This window comes from Diadema setosum, chromosome 12, assembly GCF_964275005.1.
Source record: "Diadema setosum chromosome 12, eeDiaSeto1, whole genome shotgun sequence".
NCBI lineage: Eukaryota > Metazoa > Echinodermata > Echinoidea > Diadematoida > Diadematidae > Diadema > Diadema setosum.
The window spans coordinates 3,261,240-3,288,433 of NC_092696.1; the positions used below are offsets into that span (position 1 = coordinate 3,261,240).

A 27,194-nucleotide genomic window follows, 5' to 3' on the forward strand; every position below is an offset into this window, starting at 1 on the left:
AAAAAAAATCATTTCACTTTGGCGTACCATATCACTCTGACGAAATCATTTCACTGCACTGAAACCATTTCACTCTGATAAAACCATTTCACTCCGATCAAAAAAAAAAAATACGTTCCTCTCTTTTCCCGGCCAAAAGGTGGCGCCAGTCTGAGAGGAGTCACAGTGCTATGGCACTTTGTTAGCACCAAAGAGCGTACAACCCTAAGGGCCGTTCACATTGGAGCGGTTTTGCGGCAGCGGCAGCGGAGGCGGTTTGCCGCTAAACTCTGCCGCAGCGGCACGCTGTGCACACTGGAGCGGTTTGCCGCGCGTAATAAGCAAATTAGATTGTTGCCCTTGGGCACATGCAGTTTACTAGTAACCAGTTACATAATTATCATGCACATGTATACCGTGAATACATTCCCCATGGATCTAAGAATTTACAAAATCACTTTTCCAAGACGAAACAAACAATAAAGGAAATCAAGGATGCGTAACAAGCAAGAAGACTATTGGACAATCAGTACTGGAATCTCAGCTTTTCAACTTTTTGCTTAAAAAAAGAACACTTTCAACACAGACTGTTCAATAAATGAAACTGCAAAATATTCCTTGTGTTACTGATATTGGTATGCACGCAGAAATTATTGCATCGGACCACTGCCATATATACTGAGAAGGCGGTACATAAAATGTGTACATCCAACACCTCAATATCTCAAGTTATGATCTGCGAATGTTACATTATCCTTGTTCTTATTTTATTTTCTTTTTTTGGTTTTTTTTCACAAAAGTAGTCAGCATCCAAAGCAATGATATCTTATCTTGTTTCATGTTAATGAGAAAATGACTGGTATTTTTTTTTTCTGGTCTCGGTAAAGTAGTCAACTGTATGAAAGATGAGCTCTTAAAAAAAGAAAGAAAAACCAGCAACATACTTCTTTACTTGTTATTCCAATCTTTTACCATAGAATAGTATACCGGTACTATATATATATATATATATATATATATATATATATATATATATTATATCATCATGATTGTGTCATATTCATGTGCATGTTTGTGTAATGATTTTTGTACTTCATAACTCACTTTTCCTACTGCGCCTTGTGCACGTTAATCATGTGGAATTGGGACATTAAATGTGGAAGTTATTATCATTATTACCGATTAACTCTAGATGGATAAAATGTTAATGTTTGATTTGATTTCTGTCACAGTTCATGCTCTTTTTGGAAGTGTAGTTACAAAGGTGAGGGGATGTTTTAGAGAATATGCCTACCATTCACTCTCCTACTCAAACCTACTAGATCTATACTGTATGTATATAGAACATAATGTAATCTACAAACGGCTCATAATAAACTCACCCACATACTGTACTCCCAGCTATGGAAAAACAAGAGTAGTATTTTCACTCTCCACAACATGTGTTTTATATTATGCATGGGGAAGAAATTAATGGCAGTTTTGCATCCTCTTAGAAAAAAAAAACAAACAAACAAACAAAAACAAAAACTACACACACACACACACACACACACGATGTCAGTTTGGATTTCAAATTCATACATCTGCATTACACCATCAAGTCTACGCTTTCAGAAATCTGGATAGCATTTTAACAGACAGTCGATTTCCAGTGAACCACATAACTGTTGGGTAAAGTGATTACCAAAAGCCAACTGAGGTCGGTTTTATCTTACGCAAGTTTTGTGGAATTGCACTAAATCTTTTCTTCGAAATTTAACCACCGAATGAAAACATTAGTTAACAGGAATTTTAACCAACTTATGTCGGTAAATGACAAACATCACTCGATATACACATCAAACAATGTACATACACTAATACAAACCACACATGTCAAATTTAGCACTTGAGACACTAATTCAGGACAATTGTTCCAACATACAATCTCATTAGATGTGATCTAATATGGCAGTCTGTTGCAGAAATAAAGTACAGTGGTATACTGTTCACATTTGCGAAGGGACGTAATATAGCACATTCACATGTAAAATGAAAATTCACAAGATCTGACACTGTATGAGCAACTTTGTAAATCTGAATGGATAGTCACGAGTTGTCAAAACAGTACAGTAATGGTAGTATGGTACTGGATTTTATGAATGATTGAAGTACATGTATGATAATTAACACCAATGTAATTTGTATCTTTGGACCAATTTTCTATAAGCATATTATTCTCATCTCTTACATCTGAAAAAAAGAAGAATTAATTCAGTGCAAATTCCTAGCAGAAATGCATACTTTACAACATAAAACAAATCAGTTGTTTACATTTCACTTTCAAACCTCATAAGGACCAATCTTTCTCAGTAATAAGAAACAAAAAGTACTTGTATTACATGTACATGGGTCTAGGGCAATTACCCCCTGGGCAATTACCCCGGACCCTTCCCCTGGTTCTAATCCTAATCCTGAACCTAATCCTAACCCTAATCTTTACTCTTACCTTACCACTAACCAGTATTTAGCCAGGGGGTAATTGCCCTCTGGGGCAATTGCTCGGATATGCATGTACATACATGTAGGACAGGAAAAATATAGGAGAGAATAGGATTGAGAGAAAAGAGCAGTACAGAGTTCATCAAATGAAGTGAGCAAGAAAGAGCAGATACATAGGGGTGGATGAGGCTTGAGATTTACAATGATATGGACATGTATTGAAGTTACAAACACAAACACAAGAAAATCAGGATAAGCAAAGGAATACAACAAAAATGGGCACCTAGGTGCTTACATGGTTCAATTTAGCTAGTCAGATAACAAAATCAAGTAGCAAACAGAATAGCAACATATTACGCATATAATGCAATGACCCGCTGTGAGTTATCTGACATCAAATGCTAATTTAATGCAAGGAAAGTACAAACTGAGTGTTCAAAATTGTACATGTAATGAAAATAATATTCGATGCCATGTCAACTTTATAGATTAGGGTTTCCAAGATAAACTTGAATCCGCATATCTGTAGTAACATGCTTCAGGTACACTATAAAGTGCTTGTTCTACTGCTAATTATTTTACTCATTGCATTGCAGCATAATACAATAATGCATCTATACTCCAAAGTCAAATACACACATGTGACAGGTACTATGTAGGTGCATAGTGAAAAGATGGAATTTCATCACATTTTTGAATATGTAGTATGTTGGCTACTGGCCTACCCGGGAGCAATATACAGAATTCTTGTGTTGTGGGCCTGTACATGTATATGCTATCACATTTCTCCTGAGTCGAGTTCTAGCTGCGAAGTGATACACAATAGCCTGCCTTGTATGATAATCATGAAGAACTTGATCACTTCTTACGAGCATAGATGAAATTGCTTGGGGTACATCTTCACTACTCAAGTGATACATGAAGGATGCCAGTTGAAGACAATTATATCTTGTGTTTTCAAATTACCATTCAAATTATACAGATTGAAAGTAGTTTGATCCGCAATATTTTGGTTAAATTTTCTATAGATTTTTTTTTCATTACCATGGAAACACATTAGTTACATACCACATTTACCTGTAATAGTGGCCACATATGCCAAGTTCTAGGTCAACTCCTAAAAAAGCAAGAGAGTTGTTATAACTTGGGTTGGAACCAGGTGCAAGCATGGTTAGCAACAATAGTGTTGACATATATTTGGGCCAGGTGAGGTCATTTAGAACTAGTTTCCATGGCGATGTCACAGTTTGGTGCTCTATACATCCCTTGTCAACTTGTACACACTATGTGTGGGCGTGGTGTGTAATAATCATGGTATTAGCAGCTTTTCACATATTCGATACTTGTCTACATTATCATAAGTAAAACTAACTCCTTGAAAAGTGAATACATGTTTCAAAGAAGCATTGACCACTAATAGTATCAATATAGATGTACCTTATCATTCATACATGGTACAGGTGTATAGTCAAAATACAACAATATCCATCATATGGCAAATGACTTGTAAAATAACATGGCCACTGTTATGAGGAGACCACAATTAAAAGTCAGTGCCTATTTTCCTATAACATTGTAAGTACTTCTCAAGCAAATGCTGTTTTATTATGCAGACTTGATACAGGAAGGGTGGAGATGATAAATAAATGGTTGCATTATGGTTGACTCAGCAAATTTAGAAAATAAGGGATGGATGCCAAAGTTTCAAATCCTCCTTGTTTGTACAGGAGTCCCTTTTAAAATGGTCTCTCTGCCATACAATGTGGCCAGCAGTTGCGATTTAGAACGAAGATCAACTTGAAGACAAGATCAGCTGCACCCACAACGCCTTGAGGACTGTGCCCTGTGCTCCACAACTGCAGATACATGTACCTGAAGAGGGTATAATTTGCTTTCTCCAATAAGGAGGATGAAGGGCTGTGACTGCGGATGTTCTGTGCCGACCACGTATGAGCAGTTAAAACAGTCCTTCCTGGAAGAATGAAAAGGGCAAGCATATATGGAAACAGCATGTAAACATTTTGAAGACATATTGATGTGCACTATCTTCTTATGCCTTCATACACATGATATTTCCAGTAATTTAGTATCATATATTTACTAGCAACTCCAGCAAACTAGAAGCAAGAGTAACCAAGATCAGAAGGTCATTCTTCAAAGCTGAAGATCTACTATGCACATACAGGAGTGAGTCAAACATGATATCTGGAAACAGAGGGCAAAATTGTTTCAGAAGAGAATGGGGAGGTAGTACAGGCCTGTAAGAAAGCTACAGATCACAACAGAACAATTCACACAATTCTGGCCTTCATGGTGCTATCTGTTTGTTTGTTTGTTTGTTTTTTCCCATTTCTAGCTTAATTACAAACCAGAACTATCTTTGCAAAGAAGTGTAACTTTGTCTAAAGTCATTTTTTTTTTGACCAACCCCCACCCCAAGAAAAAAAAAATATATAAAAGTGACAGACAATTCTACATTCAAAGTTACATTTGACTTGCATTTTCATGTCCTCCGAAACTCATTAAATTGGTATCAGTTCGGGCCAATTACTAGACCTAGGCACCTATGGTACACTATAATACCCACTATTAAAATGATTGGTTGGTCCACGCTGCATATTGTGATACCTGTCAAATGTATGGGATGTTGCCATATATACATTATACAGAAAGAGAAGAATCTACATACACGTACATTTCCTTGGAATGAAGGGGCAGGGTAAAGATTATAAGATGTGCCTTCACAGAACTTTCACTCTTAAGTTCACTCTTTAGTTCTAGGTGACATACAAAATATGTACCTGTGTTGTCATTAGAATTATCTGGTACGGTACAATACATGTACCATCACTTCCAAAAAAAAAAAGATGTTTTTTTTTTTCCTCCCACAGGAGTAAGGTCAAGTTCTGAACAATGGTTATGGTATAAATGTACCTAGAATGTCAATCTTTTGAATAATGCACTTTCAGTAAATCCTGAAAGCTGAAACTCACAGCTTTCCAGTCAGTGAGTGAGCTTGCATCAAAGCGTGGTCAGGGATGCAGCCTCCTTTGCATTGTCTTTCCGCATTCGCTCAATAGGAGGGAAGCAGATTCAATAACTGTTTACCTGCTATGAGGGTAAAAAATATTCATACAAGTGAGGTGTTATACAAATGATGTGTTATAAAATGCATTATTACATTATTTCCTTATATGAATAAGGGGAACTTTTTACTCAGCACAAAGAAAATGTAATACAAACGGGTCTCTTTTAAAAAGCACCTTAGCCCTTCACTCCAATAACCAACACCACATGCAGGAATTGATTGCCTGAACTTTTGGTATCTGATTTTTGCTCTTAAATTGCTCATTTTGCAGTACAGTGTAAGTGCTACTAAAATGGCAAAGTGCTTATATCAATGAAACTATTCATGAAAATATACATTTGGTATTGCTACCAACATGAATTAACGCACTGAATTACCTGCAGAACACAATACAGAGGTTCATCTTTCCTACCGAGGAACACAACACTGGCACAGCCTCCCAGAAGAAGTAGGGGCTGCTTCAACCCTTGATACAATATGTCAAGGGTCAGCAATTAACCAACCACTGCATCACTGGGCATTTGTGTGATTGAGGGTACCACCTATCGGCACCCTATGAATTTGCAGCTAGTTTATTCCAAAAGTATAAAACAAATTTGCCTAAGTTTGTCCTCAAATAAGCTGTAAATACTGCAGTTTCAAATCTCGTGACTGTTCTGTTGATTCTGAATCTCCGTTGTAAAATTATGCAATTTTTCTTCGCGTGGCTGAAAAAGGGTACCTCACGATCTGCACCCCTTCCCTCCATAGGTAATACTTGTAAGTGAATTTCATAGTCATGCGTGTTGTTACTGAGTGGATATGTAATTGAAACGTGTTTAGTTTGTTTTGTTGGCTTGATTTTCGTTTCTTTGTTACTGTTTTCATAGCTATAAAATGGCACTTAATCCCACGCGTACCTTTTTGTTCTATACGCAAACAGCCATGATACGCAGGGTGTCGATGTACCCTGCCGATAGCTGGTACCCTTACCACACATTGAAGAAACCATCCAAGTCTATTGATTGTGGGAAATGTGGGCATCTTTGGAAAGGCAAGACAAGATAATGCACATGCTTACCAGCTACAGTACAGTTACAGTTAAAGTGATTTTAAAACATTACCCTTAATTTGGTCAGACTCAGCCTGAGAGGATTTGATTCACTTTCTAACAAGACAAATCAGTTCTACTTCACTGCCTGTCTGATGATGCGAGACTGAACGCGAGTAAATTCAAGTAGATCGGCTTTGTCATGCCAATGTCAATGGACAAAGTTGTGGTTATGTGTATATGCATTTATGCCAGTGCAGTGACAGTACAAAAAAAAAAAAAAAACCAACTACGTAGTACGTGAACTAGATCTGTATAGAGGCAGAGATAATACCCAGAACATACCTTTTAGTTGTAGGGCCTAACGCGCGTTAGGTCTAGAAACTCTGTTAGACGTCAGTCTAGAACTATGTCTAACATTAACACTACAGTCAGAGTATCAGGCCTAGATAGAGGCTAGGTGTTTCTGTTGTTGTTTTTATTTGAATCTATTTGCCGTTTACCATCGATCATTTTTCCCTGTATTAATTTACGCCAAAATGTTACTTATGTTATGAATTACTTTAGAAACTTCAAATTCCAAAATTTTCCCTAGGCAGGGCCTGCATTATTTTAATTTTATTAGAAATAAATCAAAAATACAAGGCAGTACTCTATGATATCAAATATATCTAACTTTAGAGTGTCTAGTCTACTAAGAAGCATAAATAGGACAGTTGTATACGTCTACGTAACCTTTTTATTTTTTTTTCTAATGAGAATGTTGTTAGGCCCTACCGCTATACAAATTTACAATCGACCATATTGTGATCCATTTATCATATGAGAAGTCCTCCCCATTTATGGACCCATACATTACTGGTCATTAGTAGGTGTGGGACTATTGTTAGTCGCACAGTAGGAGTGCTCCTACTGGACCTAGCAGTTCTAGATCTACTCTGTTAGACTTCAGGCTTCAGCACCACGTTGGCAGAATACTATATCACACATAGATAGGCGTATATGGGACTGTGGTATTGATAGACTGCTTTCTTTCGCTGGCGAGTCTGCGTCTATGGCAAAATACGTGGAAAGCTACAATCTGCAATGTAGCCTCTGCAAGAGAGTGACCGCTGTCAAGGATCAAAACAAATGGCAAAACCTCGAGAAAACCAAACGAGCAACTTACCATTTAGCCCGATTTCATCACCAATGGTCTCCAATTCGATATTTTCCCCAGAAGTGTTTTTGTGAACATAGAATAATTGAGTTTATTGTACAAAAGTAGTCTTTTCTGGACGTCTTCGTTCCGCACCTTTTGACCGTGAAAAGAGAGGAACGTTTTTTTTTTTTTTTTTTTTTTTTATCAGAGAGAAATGGTTTTATCAGAGTGAAATGGTTTTGGTGCAGAGTGAAAAGGTTTTAGTGCAGTGAAATGGTTTCGTCAGAGTGATATGGTACGCCAAAGTGAAATGATTTTTTTTTTTACCGAAAGAAGAAATGATTTATTTTCTTTCTTGAAAAGTGAAATGAATTTTTGTGAAAAGTCAAATGGTTTTGGTTAAAAAGTAAAATACATTTTGTGAAGAGTGAAATGAATTTTTATTCAAAAGTGAAATGTATTTTTGTGAAAAGTGAAATGTATTTTACTTCTGGAGTCTCCGAAAGAGACTACATTGAGAGACCCGCTTTGCGCACGCGCAGTCATATCGCTTTTCTACGCACGAGTATTCGAACGCAGTTCCCTTATCGCAGTCGAAAATTCTGATCTTTTTCGCATTTCGCGGTACTAACGGTTCTAGAAACCAGCAGTTAGTGGAATTTAGATTCCGCTATCTTCCTATATCGTACAACGATTATTCTGTGCTTAGCAAGGCGGCAAGCACAGCCTTTTCTAGCGGCCTCATTCCACGAAAGTCACGCGGTGGCTACGGTGATGGAGGTACAACAGCCCCAAGAACAGCTGCATCATCCGGCTAAGCCCGGCGCAGTGGCAAACACCAACGTTGTTTGCGAAGAACGTTCCCCTCCGACAGGCAAACAAGTCAAGCCGAAAAAGAAACTAGTTAAGTCGGTCACGGTTTCCGGTACTAACATGGCGGGTAAAGTGCCGCAAGCGAAGCAGGGCCCAAAGACGGCCGAAAAATCCTCGGATGTCGAGGACAGACTATCGAGACTGGAAAGTCTTCTGAGTAAAGTGGTCGACGCGCTGCCCAGTGTAAACTCCACGCCGCCGAAACCGGCATCGCGCCATTTTGTGGCGTACGATGAGGCGCACAGCGCCGGACAGTGTGAAATTCCTATGGAAACTGATTTTCAACAGTGCGGGGAGCCGCACGTGCGTGACACGGGCGAAGCCAACAGAGAAGAAGGCGAATTTGCGTCAGACGCGGCAGACGTGCTAGAAATCCCCGTTCTCGCAGCAAAATTTGCCAAGCCGGGTGATACAGGGCTACCGGTAGACGAGGACTTAGCCAGCTCTACTACTTACCTCATAAGCCACCCTCTAGAAGAAAAAGTGTTGGAAGAGACGGCATCTAAGTATCCAGCCCCGAGCAACTGTGTTTACCTCGCTACACCGAAGGTGAACGGCCCGATCTGGGATAACCTACCGCAACACACACGCAGTAGAGATGCCAAGTTACAGCGTGTGCAGAAGTCGCTGACGAAGGGCCTGAGCGCGCTAATACAGTCCTTCCCATCACCTCGGCTGACCGACACACAGCAGGACGCATTGGCGTTGCTGTGCAATGCCAATTTTGAACTCAATTCGTTGAGGAAAGAACTTATCAAGCCGGACATGGCAGCCACTTACTCTCATCTTTGCAAACCTTCCACTCCCGTCACTAAATTCCTATTCGGGGATGAATTGGGAAAGAGAATGAAAGACCTCAAAGAGGAGCAGAAAGCTGCATCAGGGGTGATGAGAAACCCAATTTCGCGGCCACAGTCTAGTACGTACCACCCGTACAGGGGAGCAGCTTTCTCCAAGCGACAATACAGAAGTGCTGGCTGGACTGCAAGTTCAGCTGCCTCAACACACAGACCAACAGCCGGCGGTAGTAGCAGGCCTTTTTTAGGTCAGCGCCCACAGTGGGGTCACAGCAAGCAGCCACCACCCCGCACAGCGAGCCGCCCCCCACAACAGGCTCCACAGCACAGGCCTCCAATGCAGCGCAAGAAATAACTACCAGCATACCCAAAGAGGTAGGTAGTTTCGATTCACATCATAATCATACCTGCATTCCCCAATGTATTTGTACGTGTGTGCAATGTATTCCAAAGAAAGCTCCAGTGGCAGTCGGAGGTCGAGTGAGGCTTTTTTACAGGCGATGGTGCCAAATCACAGCTGATCCATTTATTTTGGCAGCAATCAGGGGTTACAAAATTGAATTTGAAGAAGCATGTATGCCCCCTAGGAGGGATAAGCCCTTCATTCAATACAAACCAAACCAGCACAATTCAGCTTGTATTGACAGAGAGATCGCAAGCTTACTGACTAAGAATGTTATCGAAGAATGTGGTCATGAAGAAGGAGAATTTCTCTCAAACATTTTCACACGACCCAAGAAAAATGGGGGTGTTCGACTAATACTTGATTTGACAGATTTGAACAAGTGTGTGAGCGTACAACACTTCAAAATGGATAACATTCATACAGCTGCCCTTTTAATCTCCCCAGGAGATTTCCTAGCCTCAGTCGACCTCCGAGATGCTTACTACTCCATTCCAATTGACACTGAACACAGAAAATTCTTGAAATTTCCATGGCAAGGGAAATTTTACAGGTTCAAAGTCCTACCAAATGGGCTCAGCACAGCGCCCAGACTTTTCACCAAGCTCATGAAACCTGTTTTCGCTACACTGAGAGAAATGGGGCACATAGTATTAGGCTACCTTGATGATACTCTCATTATCGGAGAGTCAATAGAACAAACAAAGGAGGCTGTACGTGCAACCACAAATCTCCTGTCTGAGCTAGGTTTCGTAGTCCATGAGGAGAAATCTATGCTAGAACCCCAACAAGAGCTCACATTCCTAGGGTTTAAGCTGCACACTGGTGATATGACTATCTCCTTGCCAGAAGAGAAAATGCAGGACATTATCACAGTCTGTTCAGACTTGCTTGACAATACTAGACCCACAATCAGGCAGGTGTCACATGTTATCGGGAAGATAATAGCTACTTTCCCTGGAGTCCAACATGGCCCTCTTTTCTACAGATGCTTAGAACGTGACAAAATTGCCGCCCTTAAAGCTAACAAAGGCCATTTTGACAGACCTATGAAGCTGTCATTAGAAGGGAAAGAAGAGCTCAAATGGTGGATTAATCATGTCTTTGAGGAGTGTGCACCAATTAAGCGTAACAGACCTACACTTGAGCTGCGTACAGACGCTAGTGGGCTTGGTTGGGGAGCCACAAATCTGTCCATTGAAACAGGAGGCAGATGGAACGATCTTGAAATGGAAAGAGCTAGAAAGAATGATATCAATTACCTGGAGACATTGGCAGCCGGGTTTGGACTGAAGTCCTTTTGCTCTTCTTTACATGATGTTCATGTCCTCCTTAGGTCAGACAACACAACAGCAGTTGCTTATTTGAATAACATGGGGGGTATTAAGTCCAAGGACTGTGACAGTGCAGCTAGAGACATCTGGAGGTGGTGCATGGAACGTAATATTTGGGTTACTGCAGCACACCTTCCAGGGAGTGAGAACACTGAGGCAGACAGCAGGTCTAGAAAGTTCAGTGACCGAAATGAATGGATGCTTAACAAGCAAGCCTTTAACAAACTAGTTTCAGTTTTTGGGCTTCCAGACATTGATCTCTTTGCGTCCAGACTAAACAACCAACTTGAGAGATATGTCACTTGGTTGCCAGATCCAAATGCAGAAGCCGTAGATGCATTTACGTTGGATTGGGGAGAATTCAAATTCTATGCCTTTCCCCCATTCTGTCTCATCCCAAGATGTCTTCAAAAAATTAGAACAGATAGAGCTGAAGGCATAATGGTAGTGCCAAATTGGCCCACACAGGCATGGTTTCCTAAGCTGAAAAGGATGTTAAAGGGTGAAGCAGTGCTAATTACAAGGAGTAGGAACCTATTAACGCAACCTGTTACGCATGAACCACATCCCTTGTATGATCGAATTGATCTTCTCTGTTGCAGGTTATGCGGCAGCCCTTCGAAAGGACAGGACTAAAGAAGGAAATTGTGGACATTTTGGCCGCTTCTTGGAGAGCCTCTACCCAGAAGCAATATTGTGTGTACATAAAGAAGTGGAAAGACTTTTGCAAGAGTAAGAAGAAAAGCCATCTTCACTCTAGTGTTCAGTTTGTTTTAGAATTTCTTAGTGAGCTTTTTCATGTAGGAGGTCTTGGATACAATGCACTCAACACAGCAAGAAGTGCGCTCGCATCATTCCTAGTTCTTGAGGATGGTGCCTCTACAGTTGGGAACAACATTTTGATATCAAGATTTATGAAGGGAGTTTTCCATCTCCGAACCCCAAGACCTCGCTATGTAGATACTTGGGATGTAAATATTGTGTTTTGCTATCTCAGAAAGCTGTCACCGGCAAATGCACTGAGCCTACAAGATCTCACCAAAAAGCTATGCATGCTCATGGCTCTCATCTCAACACAGAGAGCACAGTCGTTGCAGCTCCTGAATTTGGACAACATGATACTCAAGGGATCATCAGTTACATTTCATTTCAGCGAGCTACTGAAACAAAATAGGCCTGGAAACGCTGGCTACACACTGAGCATGAGAGCCTACCCTCCAGATCGTCGATTGTGCGTTGTCAACTACATCAAAGCCTACATACGGAGGACTGAGGAAATTCGAGGCCAAGAGCGTCGGCTCTTTATTAGTTTTCGCAGACCCCATGCGAAAGTTACGTCACAAACCATCTCCAGGTGGATCAAAGATGTTATGACAGCGGCAGGAATCGACACTTCAAAATATAAGGCTCACTCAACAAGAGCAGCTGCGACGTCAGCTGCACACAGAGCAGACTTGCCAGTTTCGTTTATCCTTGAGAAGGCAGGCTGGACGAATGAAAAGACTTTCAGAAAGTACTACAGAAAACCTTTGCTGGATGGGAGCAAGTGTCTTTCAACTGCTCTACTAAAATGACCAGGCAAGGTAAACAATTTACCGTTTTGGTAAATGACAATTCATAGTCATTTCTGTTATATTTCTTACAAATATGGCTACTGGGCTTCAAAATCTCAATGTAGTCTCTTTCGGAGACTCCAGAAGTAAAATAGAAAGATTAAATGAGAACTTACCTGTTTGAAATTTGATCTTTATTTTACGAGGGAGTTGTAGGAAGAGAATACATTCCCTCCTCTCCCTCCCAAAGTTTCAAACGTGAAGCTAAGTTCTCCATAATCTTTCAAATATCCAGCAGCCACATTTGATGCTTCGAAAAATGACTGCGCGTGCGCAAAGCGGGTCTCTCAATGTATTCTCTTCCTACAACTCCCTCGTAAAATAAAGATCAAATTTCAAACAGGTAAGTTCTCATTTAATCTTTCTATTTTTATTTAAAAGTGAAATGCATTTTTGTGAAAAGTGAAATGAACTTTTATTTAAAAGTGAAATGTATTTTTGTGAAAAGTGAAATGAATTTTTATCTAAAAGTGAAATGTATATTTGTAAAAAGTGAAATAAATATTGGTGAGTGAAATGTATTTGTAAAAAGTGAAATGAATATTGGCTGGAATGAAATGAATTTTGTATTGTTTCCCTAATGGCGTTCCATACAGCCCCGTTACCGGCGGCTGTGAACCGTTGTCTTCTGTATCACTCAGGTTTGTCAGACGTCGAAAAAGATCAGTAAGCGAAGCTTATAACGTACAGTTGCACTGTGCAAGCTAACTCTCTGCCGAACACACGAAGAAAAGATGTCGAATAGTGGGAGTACCTGCTATCTATAGGGACTGGGGTGCCAAACTCATTATCATAACAAAAGACTTTGAATTTCCTTGGTGTGATCTCTCTGCCAAAGCACGCAGGAATATGCTAACCCTCTGAAAGCTTGTACGAAGTGTTATGTAATAGAAGTTAAATACATGCTCCATTCTTTTCATAAGCACTGTTCTCACGTATTTATGTTCCGTCCTACATATTTCCTATTTAAAACATTTTTAATTCTTTCATCACAAAGTGTAGCCGCGGCCGGAGGCATTTTGTTTTCGGGTTGACCGTCCACTCTCCTATACTTGAACCACTGGCTGTGCCGACCCTCCGTATATTTTTCTTGATCTTTTTATGTAATTTTTTTAATGATTTTTGTTTCAAGTACGGAAATAAATAAACAGACAATGGCAATATTCCAAAATCTTAAATCACACGTCTTATGTTTAAGTGCGCTGAACCATTGAATTTGTGGTCGATTTCTTTGTATATTACATTGTAGTAGTATGAACATCTTCCAGTCACAAACTGCAAGACAGTGGTCAACTGGTGGTATCGTGGAAAAGAACAGAGAATAGATTTTGGTATAATAGACATCGTTTGATCTTCTTTCCATGACTAAAATATTTGTAACCCATCAGGACATTTCCCAGGCTTCTCTATCACTAAGCGAAAACAGTGATCCATCATTTCGAGACCCATATGATAAAAGACAATCTACATGTGTAGATTTTAAGTCCCTTTGATTGATAATGAATTATGTACAATGTATATTGAAAGACACTGTGCATATCTGCTGTTTTCCGTGTATGAACGAAAATAAATGCTAGATGTTGACAGTTTCCAGGAAAAGAAAAACCGTGCAACTCGTTTATCATCTGAACCAAGGGCGTACCGAGGGGGAGGGGGGGGGGGTGTTTTGGGTGTTAAAACACTCCCCTTTGCCAAAAGGGGGGTGTTTGAGGTGTTCAAACACCTCCCTTGGGCAAAAGGGAGGTGTTTGAGCTATTCAACACCCCTCTTCAGCAATGTTTAGATGTTGACAAAAATGAAACAAAAGCTGTCTTTGTCGCTTTTATTTCCGTTTTGAATTCCGCCTTTCCTTTCTTTTGCGTTCATTTTCTCTCTCTCTCTCTCTCTTCCTTGTTTTATCTGAAATGTTTGTGTGGATGATGATACATTATGGAGTTACATAATATTATACGCACTAAAAGAACTCGTGTACAGTACGTGTTAATACTACGTTAGTGCACCGCGCGCGAAGCTGACGCGCAAACAGTTGACATTCCCGATCCCTGCTTTGCTTTCTGACCGAATCGCGAAGATACATTGCGCATAACGTTCACCGTTTACCGGTATTATACCGTACGCGGTACCGTAAATTGTTTATGATGCATACTATTATGTGTGTACAATGCATGCTGCGCTGCAGCCTATTATAGGCACATTGCATGCTAAGTTAGTAGTATCAACTACCAACAGTGGCGTATCTATAAGGGGGGGGGGGGGTGGGCAAGGGGGGCACGTGAAAAAAAAAGAGGAAAAAAAGAAGAAGAAGAAGAAAAAAAAAACCCTCGCCCGGATGGGGGGAAGGAGAATGGGGGGGGGGGGGGGCAGAAAACCAAATCAAACAAGATAAAAACAAAACATGAATTCCATGTTTTGTAACGCTGAAATATAAAAATTTTCGGCTCGCTCGCTGCGCCCGCTCGCCAAAATTTATCAAAAAAAAATAAGAAGAACAAAACGTAATTATGACGTGGAAATATAAACATTTCGGCTCACTCACTCGTAGTAATATAGAGTATTTTTCCAAGTCCTTAGTTTGCTGGCATAAGTCGTTATCTATGAAGCCGTCACTATATCTTGATTAGAATTGTAAGATTTAATAACCAAAAAATTACAAGAATTCCATGTTTTGTAAGGTGAAATACAAAGATTGTCGGCTCGCTCGCTGCGCTCGCTCGCCAAAATTTTATATCACCCTAAAAAAAAAAAAAAACCTTTTAAGTGCTCGAAAAAGCATATCAAGTGGACTTTTGTTAAGTCCCTACCGGGATGGGATTGGGGTTGAACACTGTTGGTATAAATCGTTACCTATAAGACTTTTATGTTTTTATGTGTGTGAGGATGATGTCGGACTCTAAGACTCAGTGAGAGAATGAAGGAGGCATGACTGCTTTGCTCTGGAGTCGAAACGCAAGTGTGCTTTATTCATTGTTCTCCGGTATATCAATCCAACACATGTACATTTGATGTATCACTGTACACTATATTTACAAAACATGACCCGGTGACTTTCCGGTGTTGTTTACAATATATTGCTGATATGGTGTGATGAGGTGATGATAAATGACGGGGAGAGCGGAAAGGAAGTAGGAACAGAAAGTAGCTGTCGGTGTATCAAAGATCATGATGAGAGAAAGAAACCAGAGAACGATAAGAACTTGACAGTGGAAGGGTGGCGGTGAGATGGCTGACTATGGAATGAATGAAACATGCTGTTTACTGCTACACCATAGATAGTCACAATATGTCTCGTGCAGACACAATATCCCTTCCCTTCTTGGAAAGGAAACACATCACTAATGTTGTCTGTGAGTGAAAGGATAGCCAAGACTTAAGGAAGAGCAATAGACATAGGAATATACGGAATACAGTTACGAGTGATTTTCAAGCAAAATACGGTCATGATAAACTGGAACAAATTATGTTTTGCATGTCAAACTTCAGTGGAATATAAATCCATGCACTGTTGTGTTATGTACTTGCATGTAACGATATTTAACATATCAACTCGTGAAGGTAGAAATTAATACATTAAAATGTACTTTATGATCCTGATATGTGTACTCTGCAAGCTTGAATTTTGGTTTACCAACAAAGTTGTATTGCAAACATGAATATACATCATATTTTAACAATAGAAACAGGAGATAGGTTATAGAGAGTAAAAGGAAGACAGAAGTAAGGCAAATCTGATGTCTGTTATTCACCATGAATACAAATATTTTTTTTCACACATTTGTGAATACTTCTGATAATACGACAATACACGAATGAAATGTCATACGAGCAATGTAATGTGAATTTCATTACAAGTATATAAACAGGGTTCATAATGAGTTGTCTTAACTTAGTCTGTGAATACACATCTTATAAACATGGATAAACATGGTAAAGGGTTGCATTTCGATCACACATCATGATTGAACAGTCAGACTTCTTTTGGAATCCTCTTCTTCTTTTTTTTTTTTGAGTTCTCTGTTGAAAAGAGTCGGGCATTCATATATTTACAGTTATTTAGTTATTTACAGTTCGTGTGGCACTGATAGTTCTCCGCTGAGTGTTCTTCGCTTCAATCAGTCCACTTTTTTAACGATTCAGGAATTCACTATGGTTCACATGAGTGCTCACATGATTACACCTGACCTGAAGTATGTAAGTCTGTCTGGTGGTCGCGATTGTCTGTGCGATCGTCGAAGCTCTACTCCGTTCTGCTGCGGAGCGGTATGACGATCACGCTGCGTATCATCGTGAAGGTCGAAGTCGGTGTGGTCGTCGCGTTCTCGCGAATCTGGCTTTTGTGGAGCGGGGATTTGGCGTATTTGCGACATGTATCTCATCGCTGTCTCGTTTCCCCTGCGAAGTTTTACGCTTCCACCTTTTCTCGCGATAACTACCCACGGTTTGGGGTCGAATCGCGAGGAGAATTTGTCTCGCTTTCTCTGCGTGATGATAACATGATCCCCGGGTTGACATTCCGTGGTCGCGAGCGTTTCTTGTTGTCGTGATACGCCTTCATGTTCGCTTTGTATCGCTGATCGTGTCGTCTCGCACTGGCGTACGCTGTGCGAGTTGGCGTTGGCGCTGACGGCAACTTCGTGCGAAGCTCTCGATTGTATAGGAGCTTTGCCGGTGTCGCCAGTGTTGCCGGATGAGGCGTCGAGCGATAGATGAGCAGAAAAGCTAGCATAGCTCGATGCCAATCACGGTTGCTATTTCTCGCTGTTCTGATCGCTTTCATGAGAGTAGCGTTGAATCTCTCAACTTCCGCGTTTGCTTGTGGATGGTAGGTTGTGACGTGGCGGTGTTCGACAGCGATCGCTTTCATGTATTCCGCGAACTCCTGCGAAATAAACTGCGGTCCGTTGTCCGTCACGATTTCGTCTGGAAATCCATGCTGCGCGAAGATTTTATCTAGCCGCGACGTGATCACTTGCGATGTCGTTGATCTGAGGATTTCAACTTCTGGCCACCGCGTAGCTGCATCTACGACGACTAGAAGCGTTTCTCCAGTCGGTAGAGGTCCACACAAGTCGATGTGGAGTCTGCTCCACGGAGCGCGAGGCATGAGCAATGGCTGGAGAGGCACAGAGGGAGGAGCGGGCATCTCAGCTTGGCAGGCTGAGCAGTTTCGAACTAGTGTCTCTGCATCGACATCGATTCTCGGCCACCAAACTTTCGTGCGTAGGGCCTGCTTCAGTCTCACAATGCCCTGATGCGGCTCGTGTGCGATGTCGAGCGTTTGCTTTCGCAGCACAGTAGGGATGACGATGCGAGTTCCGCGAAGAAGAAGACCATTCTTCGTCGATAGCTCGTCGCGAACTCGTTGATACGCGGATAATGGCGGGTTGTCGGGCCACTTGCCTGTATTCACCGCATCAATCACCTGTTGGATTTCGGAGTCGGCTAGGGAGGCTGCGGTGATTTGTTGTCACGAAAGTGCTCGTGGTATTGCGTGCGTCAGAATTGCGTCAATGTACTCTTCTGCGATATTTCGATCGCGATGAGGTTGATCAATCGGTAGACGTGACAAAACATCAGCTGGATTTGTCTTCCCTGGCATATGCCTAATTGTGAAGCGATATTGCTGTAGGCGTAGGGCCCATCGTTCAATGCGTGCGTGTGGTCGACCGTGCGGTCCGTAGATGTATAGGAGCGGCTTGTGGTCGGTGTGGAGAACAAACTCAGTTCCGTACAAGTAGAGATGAAATCTCTCACAACCCCACACGACAGCTAATGCTTCTCGTTCGATTTGCGAATACCGACGTTCCACATCAGAGAGCGTGCGACTAGCATACGCGACTGGGCGTGTTTTCCCGTTGATCGTCTGCGTAAGAACAGCACCAAGACCGACGGGGCTGGCATCGACTCGTAGCTCGGTCGGTGCTCCCATGACGAAATGTGCCATGACTTCCTCGCTCGTCAGGGCATGTCGAAGTCGGTCGAATGATTGCTGCTGCTCACGACCCCAAATCCATGGCTGGTCCGCGCGAGTGAGTCGGCGAAGGGGCTCGGCAATGGTGGCAAGATTTGGGATCAGTCGCGCACAATAATTCACTAATCCCAAGAACGAGCGAACTTCTGGGGAGTTTGTCGGCTGTCGAGCTTCTTTGATGGCCGCTATTCGAGCGTCATCAGCTGCGATGCCGTCTCTCGAAATCACGAAGCCGAAGAATTTGATTTTCGGCACCCGGAAGATGCACTTCTCCGGATTCACGGTGAGGTGACGGTCGCTGAGTCGTCTCAGCACGGCGTGGAGGCGGGCATCGTGCTCGGCGATGTCCCTCCCGAACACCACGATGTCGTTCGAGATGTTCTTTACGCCTTCCAGTCCTTGCAATGCGGTTTGTATGGCATACTGATATGCCTCGCTTGCTGATGACAATCCGAAAATCAGTCTCTTATAACACATCACACCACGATGTGTCACGAGTGTCGTTATATCTCGTGAGGTCTCTTCGAGTTCAATTTGGTGGTATCCCCACTTTAGATCCAGCTTAGAGAATACCGCGGCACCGTTGAGTGCGGTAAGGGTCTCATCTAGGGTGGGGATCGGGTGGCGCTCTCTTTTCACCGCTAGATTGGCTTTTCGCATATCTACACAGACTCGTATGTCCCCATTTGGCTTTGGAACTACCACAAGCGGGCTCGCCCACGATGTCGGGCCTGACACAGGCTCGATGATGTCCATGTTGATTAGCTCTTGAAGTTTTTTGTCCACCTTTTCACGGAGGTGAAACGGTATCAGACGGGCTGGCTGAGCAATAGGGGCTATGTCCGGATCAACATGTACACGCACCTTGTATTCGGTGAGCTTGCCGAAACCGGCAAAAACTTCTGGATATTGACGCTGGAGGTCATCGACGTGGTGGCTGGCAAGATGAGCGTCAATGTGTACGGCGCTGGCGTTGTGATTTGTCTCTTGTACACTCTTGTGTGCGACTCGAATTAGCTGTAGCGCTGCGGCTGTGTCTCGCCCAAGAAGACATCCACTGCTTCCGTGCACGACAACGAATCGTGCTGTCGTGGAAAGTTGAGTCGAGCACGAAGTCCTAGCGCTGAATTCCCCAATCACTGGCAATGGGGTTGTAGCACCGTACGGAAACAGGCGAATATGAGTGGGGGTCAATCGCAGATCAGTCGTTGATGCGCGGCCTCTCATCCACTCATATGTGCGGGCGTCTATTATATTTACCGACGCTCCGGTGTCGACCAGCATGTCGATTTCGATGTCCGCTATGTTGACGCGGGTCTTGTTTCGCGACTGCTCAGTGGTGAAGAGACGGTGGGTGTCCGTGGCAGGCGTTTCACCAGTCTCACTGCCGTTGTTGTGGTGGCTGGCGATCTCGTCGTCGAATGGCTGGAAATTACTGAGTTCTTCAGCCACTGAATTCACGCCTTTCGAGCTGCTGCTGCGACAAACTCGAGAATAGTGTCCGATTTTATGACACTTTCTGCACTCCTGTCCTCTAGCTGAGCACTGTTGATCTGGAGGTTGATGTCCGTTGATCCCACAGTTAGAACACGGTCCAAAGTTAGATTAGCGCGAGTGCTGTGGCGCGTATAATCCTCTTCCTCCTCCTTTGCGGTGTCGACCGCGATTTGAGAACCGCTGACCACGCCTGTCATTACGCGCTCGATAGCTCTGTCTAGTAGTCACTTCGTCTACGTGTTCAGTGGAGGGGGTCAAGTTCTTCATCTCCATCGCCGAGGCTTGGCGATCGGCTGCTTCCTCAGCACGAGCGATAGAGAGAAGACCAGTTAGCTTAAGGTCCGGCTCTCTCAGCAGTCGACGGCGTAGCGACTTGGAGTTGCATTTGTCAATGAACTGATCTCGAATGTGGTCGTCCTCGTTGGCATCGAATTCACACGTGGAGGAGAGCGTCTTAAGCCTCATGTAGTACTCATCAACAGACTCGCTGTCACGTTGCTCACATTGGCGGAATGAGTGTCTCTCGAATGCAACGTTTTTCTTTGGCACAAAATAACCTGTCAAGGCTGACATAGCAGAGGTGTAAGATGTTTCCCCATTCAGAGTGGCAAAAAGCTGCTGCACATCTGGTCCGACGCAGTGAAGAAGAATTGCCCGTTTTGCTGCATCTTCTGTGACTCCCGTAGCGGCAATGTAGCACTCGAATGCCGTTTTCCACTTCGACCAAGCATGCGATGCTCTGGCCGAAATATCGAAGGGAGCAGGCGGAGTAAGCATCCTCGTCGCCAGTTTTATGTTTTTATGTGTGTGAGGGTGAAGTCGGACTCTAAGACTCAGTGAGAGAATGAAGGAGGCATGACTGCTTTGCTCTGGAGTCGAAACGCAAGTGTGCTTTATTCATTGTTCTCCGGTATATCAATCCAACACATGTACATTTGATGTATCACTGTACACTATATTTACAAAACATGACCCGGTGACTTTCCGGTGTTGTTTGCAATATATTGCTGATATGGTGTGATGAGGTGATGATAAATGACGGGGAGAGCGGAAAGGAAGTAGGAACAGAAAGTAGCTGTCGGTGTATCAAAGATCATGATGAGAGAAAGAAACCAGAGAACGATAAGAACTTGACAGTGGAAGGGTGGCGGTGAGATGGCTGACTATGGAATGAATGAAACATGCTGTTTACTGCTACACCATAGATAGTCACAATATGTCTCGTGCAGACACAATAAAGACCGTCACTATATGTTGATTAGAATTGTCATTCGAAGATGTAATAACCAAAAATGACAAGAATGACAAAGACCCCTTCTTATACCCCTTTCAGGTAATCGTGGATGCGGATAATAGGAGCACAAGTCGTAAAATTTCGATTACATGAACGGGAGAGGAGTAGAAAAGTGCGCATTATTTTTATGCTGCTATTATGCGCATAATTGCAGCATGAGGAGTAGATCGAGAATACATGAACGCGTTTTACGACTTATCCGCACTAACATTCCACAGTTCGGTCAAAGGTCACTCGATTTCCCGCACAACCGCTGATTGCTGAGCTTGAGCGCGCGAGAGGTGTGCATACACGTGAGGATATTCACCGGAAACATTACGTCATTATAGAGGCGTGCGCAGTAACCATGACAAATAACTCGCACAAATAACTCGCACCATTATATGAACGGGTGCTCGTAAAAGTAGTGCGCACTTCATGGGATATATGAACGCGATTTTGACTACTTCATCCGCATTATTTGGATGCGGATAATTGAACCGCGATTACCTGAAAGGGGTATTAAGTGCTTGAAAAAGCATATCATGTGGACTTTTTTTTAGTCCCTACCGGGATGGGGTTGGACACTGTTGGTATAAATCGTTATCTATAAGGCCGTCACTATGATTAGAATTGTAATTCGAAGATTTAATAACCAAAAATGACAAGAATTCCATGTTATGTATAAAGCTGAAATATAAAAATTTTCGGCTCGCTTGCTGCGCTCCCTCGCCAAAATATATCAAAATTTAGGGTTGCCTATTACATTTAAATCACCCTCAAAAGACCCCTCTTAAGTGCTTCAAAAAGCATATCATGAGGACTTTTTTAAAGTCCCTACCGGGATGGGGTTGGGGTTGAACACTTTCAGAAATTAGGGGCGTAATTTTCGCGCCTGCCACGGGCGCCGTTTTCCCTAGATACGCCACTGACTACCAAGTACAGTCAGTATAGTAGCCTACTGGAAGCAGCAAGCTCTGGAAGCTCTGGGAGTAGCCAGTTACTTGCTACTCAGTGTAATTAGTATTAGCACATGGACTTGGTACCGGTAATCTTTAGCAATAGTAGATATTAATTTTTTTCAATGACTGAAAGTTAAAACTGAAAGATAACTGAGTGTGAGTCTACAAATTGTGGTTGGATGACTTTATTGCGCCTAAAATTCACTAGATATCTAGGTCTAGGACACTGGCGTAGCCAGGGGGGGGGGGGGGGGGGGCGATGGGGGCGGTCGCCCCCCCCCCCTAAGATTTGGACCGGGGATTTGGATTTGGTTTTATTTCAGGCGGAAAAAAAAATGCGTGTTTACTGTATGCATGCACATGAAGCGGGTCTCCTTTGCAACCTTTCATCAGATAAGATATTTTTTTTGAATATTTCACTCAAATTGTGCACCAGATCGTTGAATTTCAATTCAAAATATGCAAAATCTCTCGTGCTTGGGAGGGGGTATCCCCCTCCCAAACCCTCCCCCTCTGTGCCTCTTTCCCTAGCTTAGTACACTTTTTAGATTTACAAAAAAAAAAAAAATACGAATGATTCTGAGTGCACAAGACTTATCACTTATATTCCGAAAAATCAAGGTTCCCTCATGTATAAGGGGAATTCCCCTTTTAATCGACCCTTTCCTCCCTCAGCCCCCCCCCCATCAGTTTTTTTTTTTTTTTTTTTGTGATTTCCCAAAAAATGTTGATTCCATCATAATATGTGTATACGAGATATCTCAATTTCAACCTTAAAAAGGCAAAAGCTCCATCGGAAGGGAAGGGTGGAGATAACACTCGCCCACGCCTTCTCCCTGGTCGCCCACCCCCCCCCCTTCCACCATGCATAGAAGTAGACTGTGGCTATACCCAAATCGTTTTATTTCAATTTTAAAAACACAAAAGCTCCGCGAGCGGGAGGGGAAATCCCCCTTACCCTATAAGCTCTACCTCACTAGACTTTATACATACACACAGATGGTGCACATTCGGAATAAGAGCTAAATTCCGTGATTTTCACACTTCGATGAAAAAGTATCGCACCAAAAATTTGCACCAGATCGCTGAATTTCAGGTCTGAAAACGCAAAATCACCTTCGTGTGGGAGGGGATATGCCCCTATCTACACCCTCGTGTGCATGCTTTTTCTGTTTGATTGCTGAACTGCAGACAGCGTTTATGATATTCAGTGTAAGAATTAATTCAAGAAGATTATTTAAATGATACCATTTTATAGGTAAATTGTTCAATAATGATCTACACTAAAATATACTGCAACCTTAAACAAGTGGGACTGTTTAAACTCGTTAAAACGCGCAAAAAAAAGGCATCAAATTGCACCATTTGCAACATCAAAATGCAAAAAGTTCTCACCGTGGGAGGGGGGGGGGACAACCCCCTCCCACTCCCTCCCTCCCCCTTCGCTCGCTCCGCTCGCTTGGGTTCAGTCGCGTTCATGATATTCAGTGAAAAGAATTAACACAAGAAGTGTACTTAAATGATACCATTTTATAGGCAAATTGTTCAATAATAATCTACATCAAAATATATTGCTACCTTAAACAAGTGGGGCTGTTTCACGTCGATAAAACGCGCAAAAACATGCATCAAATTGCACCATTTAAAACATCAAAATGCAAAAAGTTCTTACCGTGGGAGGGGGACACCCCCCTCCCACACCCTCCCCCACCCTCCCCTCCCCCCTCGCTCGCTCCGCTCGCTCCGCTCCCTCGGGTTCAGTCGCGTTCATGATATTCAGTGAAAATAATTAACATAAGAAGTGTCCATCAAAATATATTGCTACCTTACACAAGTGGGACTGTTTTACGTCGATAAAACGCGCAAAAACATTCGTCAAATTGCACCATTTAAAACATCAAAATGCAAAAAGTTCTTACCGTGGGAGGGGGGACCCCCCCCTTCCCACACCCTCCCCAACCCTCTCCTCCCCCCTCGCTCGCTCCCCTCGTTCGGGTTCAGTCGCGTTCATGATATTCAGTGAAAAGAATTAACACAAGAAGTGTATTTAAATGATACCATTTTATAGGCAAATTATTGAATAATAATCTGCATCAAAATATATTGCTACCTTAAACAAGTGGGACTGTTTTACGTCGATAAAACGCGCAAAAACATGCGTCAAATTGCACCATTTAAAACATCAAAATGCAAAAAGTTCTTACCGTGGGAGGGGGGACACCCCCCTCCCACACCCTCCCCTCCCCCCTCGCTCGCTCCGCTCGCTCGGGTTCAGTCGCGTTCATGATATTCAGTGAAAAGAATTAATACAAGAAGTGCGTTTAAATTATACCATTTTATAGGCAAATTGTTCATTAATAATCTACAATAAAATATACTGCTACCAAACAAGTGGGACTGTTTCACGTCGATAAAACGAGCAAAAACATGCATAAAATTGCGCCATTTGCAACATCAAAATGCAACAAGTTCTTACCGTGGGAGGGGGGACACCCCCTCCCACACCCTCCCCTCCCCCCTCGCTCGCTCCGCTCGCTCGGGTTCAGTCGCGTTCATGATATTCAGTGAAAAGAATTAATACAAGAAGTGCGTTTAAATTATACCATTTTATAGGCATATTTATCAATAATAATCTACATTAGAATATACTGCTACCTTAAACAAGTGGGACTGTTTCACGTCGATTAAACGCGCAAAAACATGCATCAAATTGCCCCATTTACAACATCAAAATGCAAAAAGTTCTTACCGTGCGAGGGGGGACACCCCCTCCCACACCCTCCCCCCCCCCCAAGATCAAATCCTGGCTACGCCGTTGGTCTAGGAACAGTGGCGTAACTACGGGGGCATGGGGGGGGGGGGGGCACGCCCCCCCCCCCCCCAATCCGCTGGTTAAAAAAGGGGAAAAAAGGGAAAAAAAACCTACGAAAATGGTAATTCAAGGGTTAGTAAACTGCTTTTGAAATCGACATGAAAGGATGATCAAGAAAAAAAGATATTTTTCTAAGATTTCTTTTAACCATATAATTAAAGATGTATAACATTGTTCAAAAAGCCCGGAGATGACAAAAGATTGTGATTCAGCGTGATTCCTGGTTGGCATTTTCAATACAAGCAGGATGTGCGCAGTGTAGTCAGAATATCGGAATGGCAAAAAGAGTCGCTGCAATGTTGCGCATTGTTTGATAGGTTGTACACATTTGCTATCAAAGCTTGATCATTGATTTTGCAGTGTTGCTTCACTATATCAAAATGCCTTGCATTGCCAATATTAAGACTTGACCTTGGCTATTTCCTAACTTTTCCATCTATATGAAACACACACATTCACAAACAAAAAACAAATTAGGGGATGTTCTATATAAAGTGCAGATTTTGGACATCCTTCTCCCGCTTGGTCACTTCGACGCCCCCTCGCTGGTCATACCTCCCCCAATCATGAACATAAACCGACACCTTTGACTACCAGTGGCGGATCCAGGGGGCGCACCGGGCACCCCCTCCCTCCAATGCGAAAAAAATATACATGCAGCTGTCACAGAATTTGCCCGATTTCCATCCTTTTATATGGAAATAAACGGAACAAAGAAATTTTCATAACCTCTAAAAACTGTTGGCAGGCTGTAACTCATACAAGATGAAACGGAGGAAACAATGTGCATTCAGTTAACTCAAATATTTTAATTGTCTATAACTGACTATTGGTTTTACAGCAACTTATAAAAAGAGAAAAAAACGAACATAAAATTCTTCCTATTCAGTGGCTTTCTGGCTCTTAGGACTTTATTATGTTTAACTTAAATTGGACTTATTTCACCTCGATTATGCAACTCGCTGTCACGGATGTAAGTTGTTTGACGATGGCTTATGACGATGATGTATGACGGGATGGGTTGGTGACGTTGTCGGTCGACGACGGGGCCCCGTTACGCTGGTGCTGGGATGGACTGTCGCGTGGTCTGTCGTAGCAACTCTTCGCGATTGCCGTTCGCGTGGTCGCTCTCCCGACGGACGTCTTAGCGGTGTCTCCTCAGCATCCAGGAATGAAGTCCGGTCGACAGTCTATGCTCCCTTACTGCCTCGGAGCTGGTCGACAGTCAACGACGCCTTTATGCACCTGCCTCTTGCAGTGTCAGTGGGCCCTTGACCCTTCGGGAAACCCGGAAACCCACTATCTGTGGGTATCTCTAGTTAATACTGACTGGGGTGGCGGCCCCTGTCACCGTTACCGAGTGGCCATTTACAGCGTGTCACGGAGACAGCACCACAGCGTGATGTCCCCTTCACGGCCTGATGTCATACTGCCGCTCCTTGCCACACATAGCACTACCGTGGCTCTACCGAGAGCGGTCTGGAATTTCTTCTATTGAAATGCTAAACAGTTTGCATCAATTTACATGCTTAAGTGCTTATTTACAATTTCCATGCAAATTGACCTCAGTGGAGGAGAGCGTCTGTCACTCCACTCGTGACAGCAGCTACAAACGACATTTTTTTGGACGGTAAAATGTCAAAATTTTCAAGCTCGCTCGCTTCGCTTGCATTTCATCGTTATGCAATTCTCTTGATGTTGCTGTCAGTAATTGCTAGCAGTTGCGCCCGGTGCGCCCCCTCCCCTTAATTTCCAAAGCGAAAAAATATAGCTACAAACGGCAGTTTGGGGACTGTAAAATGTCGCAATTTTCAAGCTCGCTCGCTTCGCTCACTCGCATTTAATCGTTATGCAATTCTCCTGATGTTGCTGTCAGTAAT

The 27,194-nt window shown here is 42.6% G+C and overlaps 3 protein-coding genes across 3 annotated transcripts in view; all 3 read left to right on the forward strand.

Annotated features, from left to right (window-relative positions):
* LOC140236295 (uncharacterized) overlaps positions 1 to 27,194 on the forward strand; it is a 140,515-nt gene that overhangs the window by 91,775 nt on the left and 21,546 nt on the right. The gene's annotated exons all lie outside the window — the stretch shown is intronic.
* Positions 8,222 to 12,783, forward strand: LOC140235704 (uncharacterized). Its single transcript, XM_072315718.1, has 2 exons — positions 8,222 to 8,263; positions 10,828 to 12,783. The coding sequence occupies exon 2, from the start codon at positions 11,735 to 11,737 to the stop codon at positions 12,701 to 12,703; it is 969 nt and encodes a 322-aa protein (XP_072171819.1). The 5' UTR covers positions 8,222 to 8,263; positions 10,828 to 11,734; the 3' UTR covers positions 12,704 to 12,783.
* Positions 8,476 to 11,858, forward strand: LOC140235703 (uncharacterized). The gene is made up of 2 exons (XM_072315717.1): positions 8,476 to 9,767; positions 11,732 to 11,858. Exon 1 carries the CDS (start codon positions 8,497 to 8,499, stop codon positions 9,745 to 9,747), a length of 1,251 nt encoding a protein of 416 aa, XP_072171818.1. The 5' UTR covers positions 8,476 to 8,496; the 3' UTR covers positions 9,748 to 9,767; positions 11,732 to 11,858.

Bases quoted from the DNA above. Each gene is read 5' to 3' on its own strand.
- LOC140235703 (XM_072315717.1), top strand. From the start codon at position 8,497: ATGGAGGTACAACAGCCCCAAGAACAGCTGCATCATCCGGCTAAGCCC.
- LOC140235704 (XM_072315718.1), top strand. From the start codon at position 11,735: ATGCGGCAGCCCTTCGAAAGGACAGGACTAAAGAAGGAAATTGTGGAC.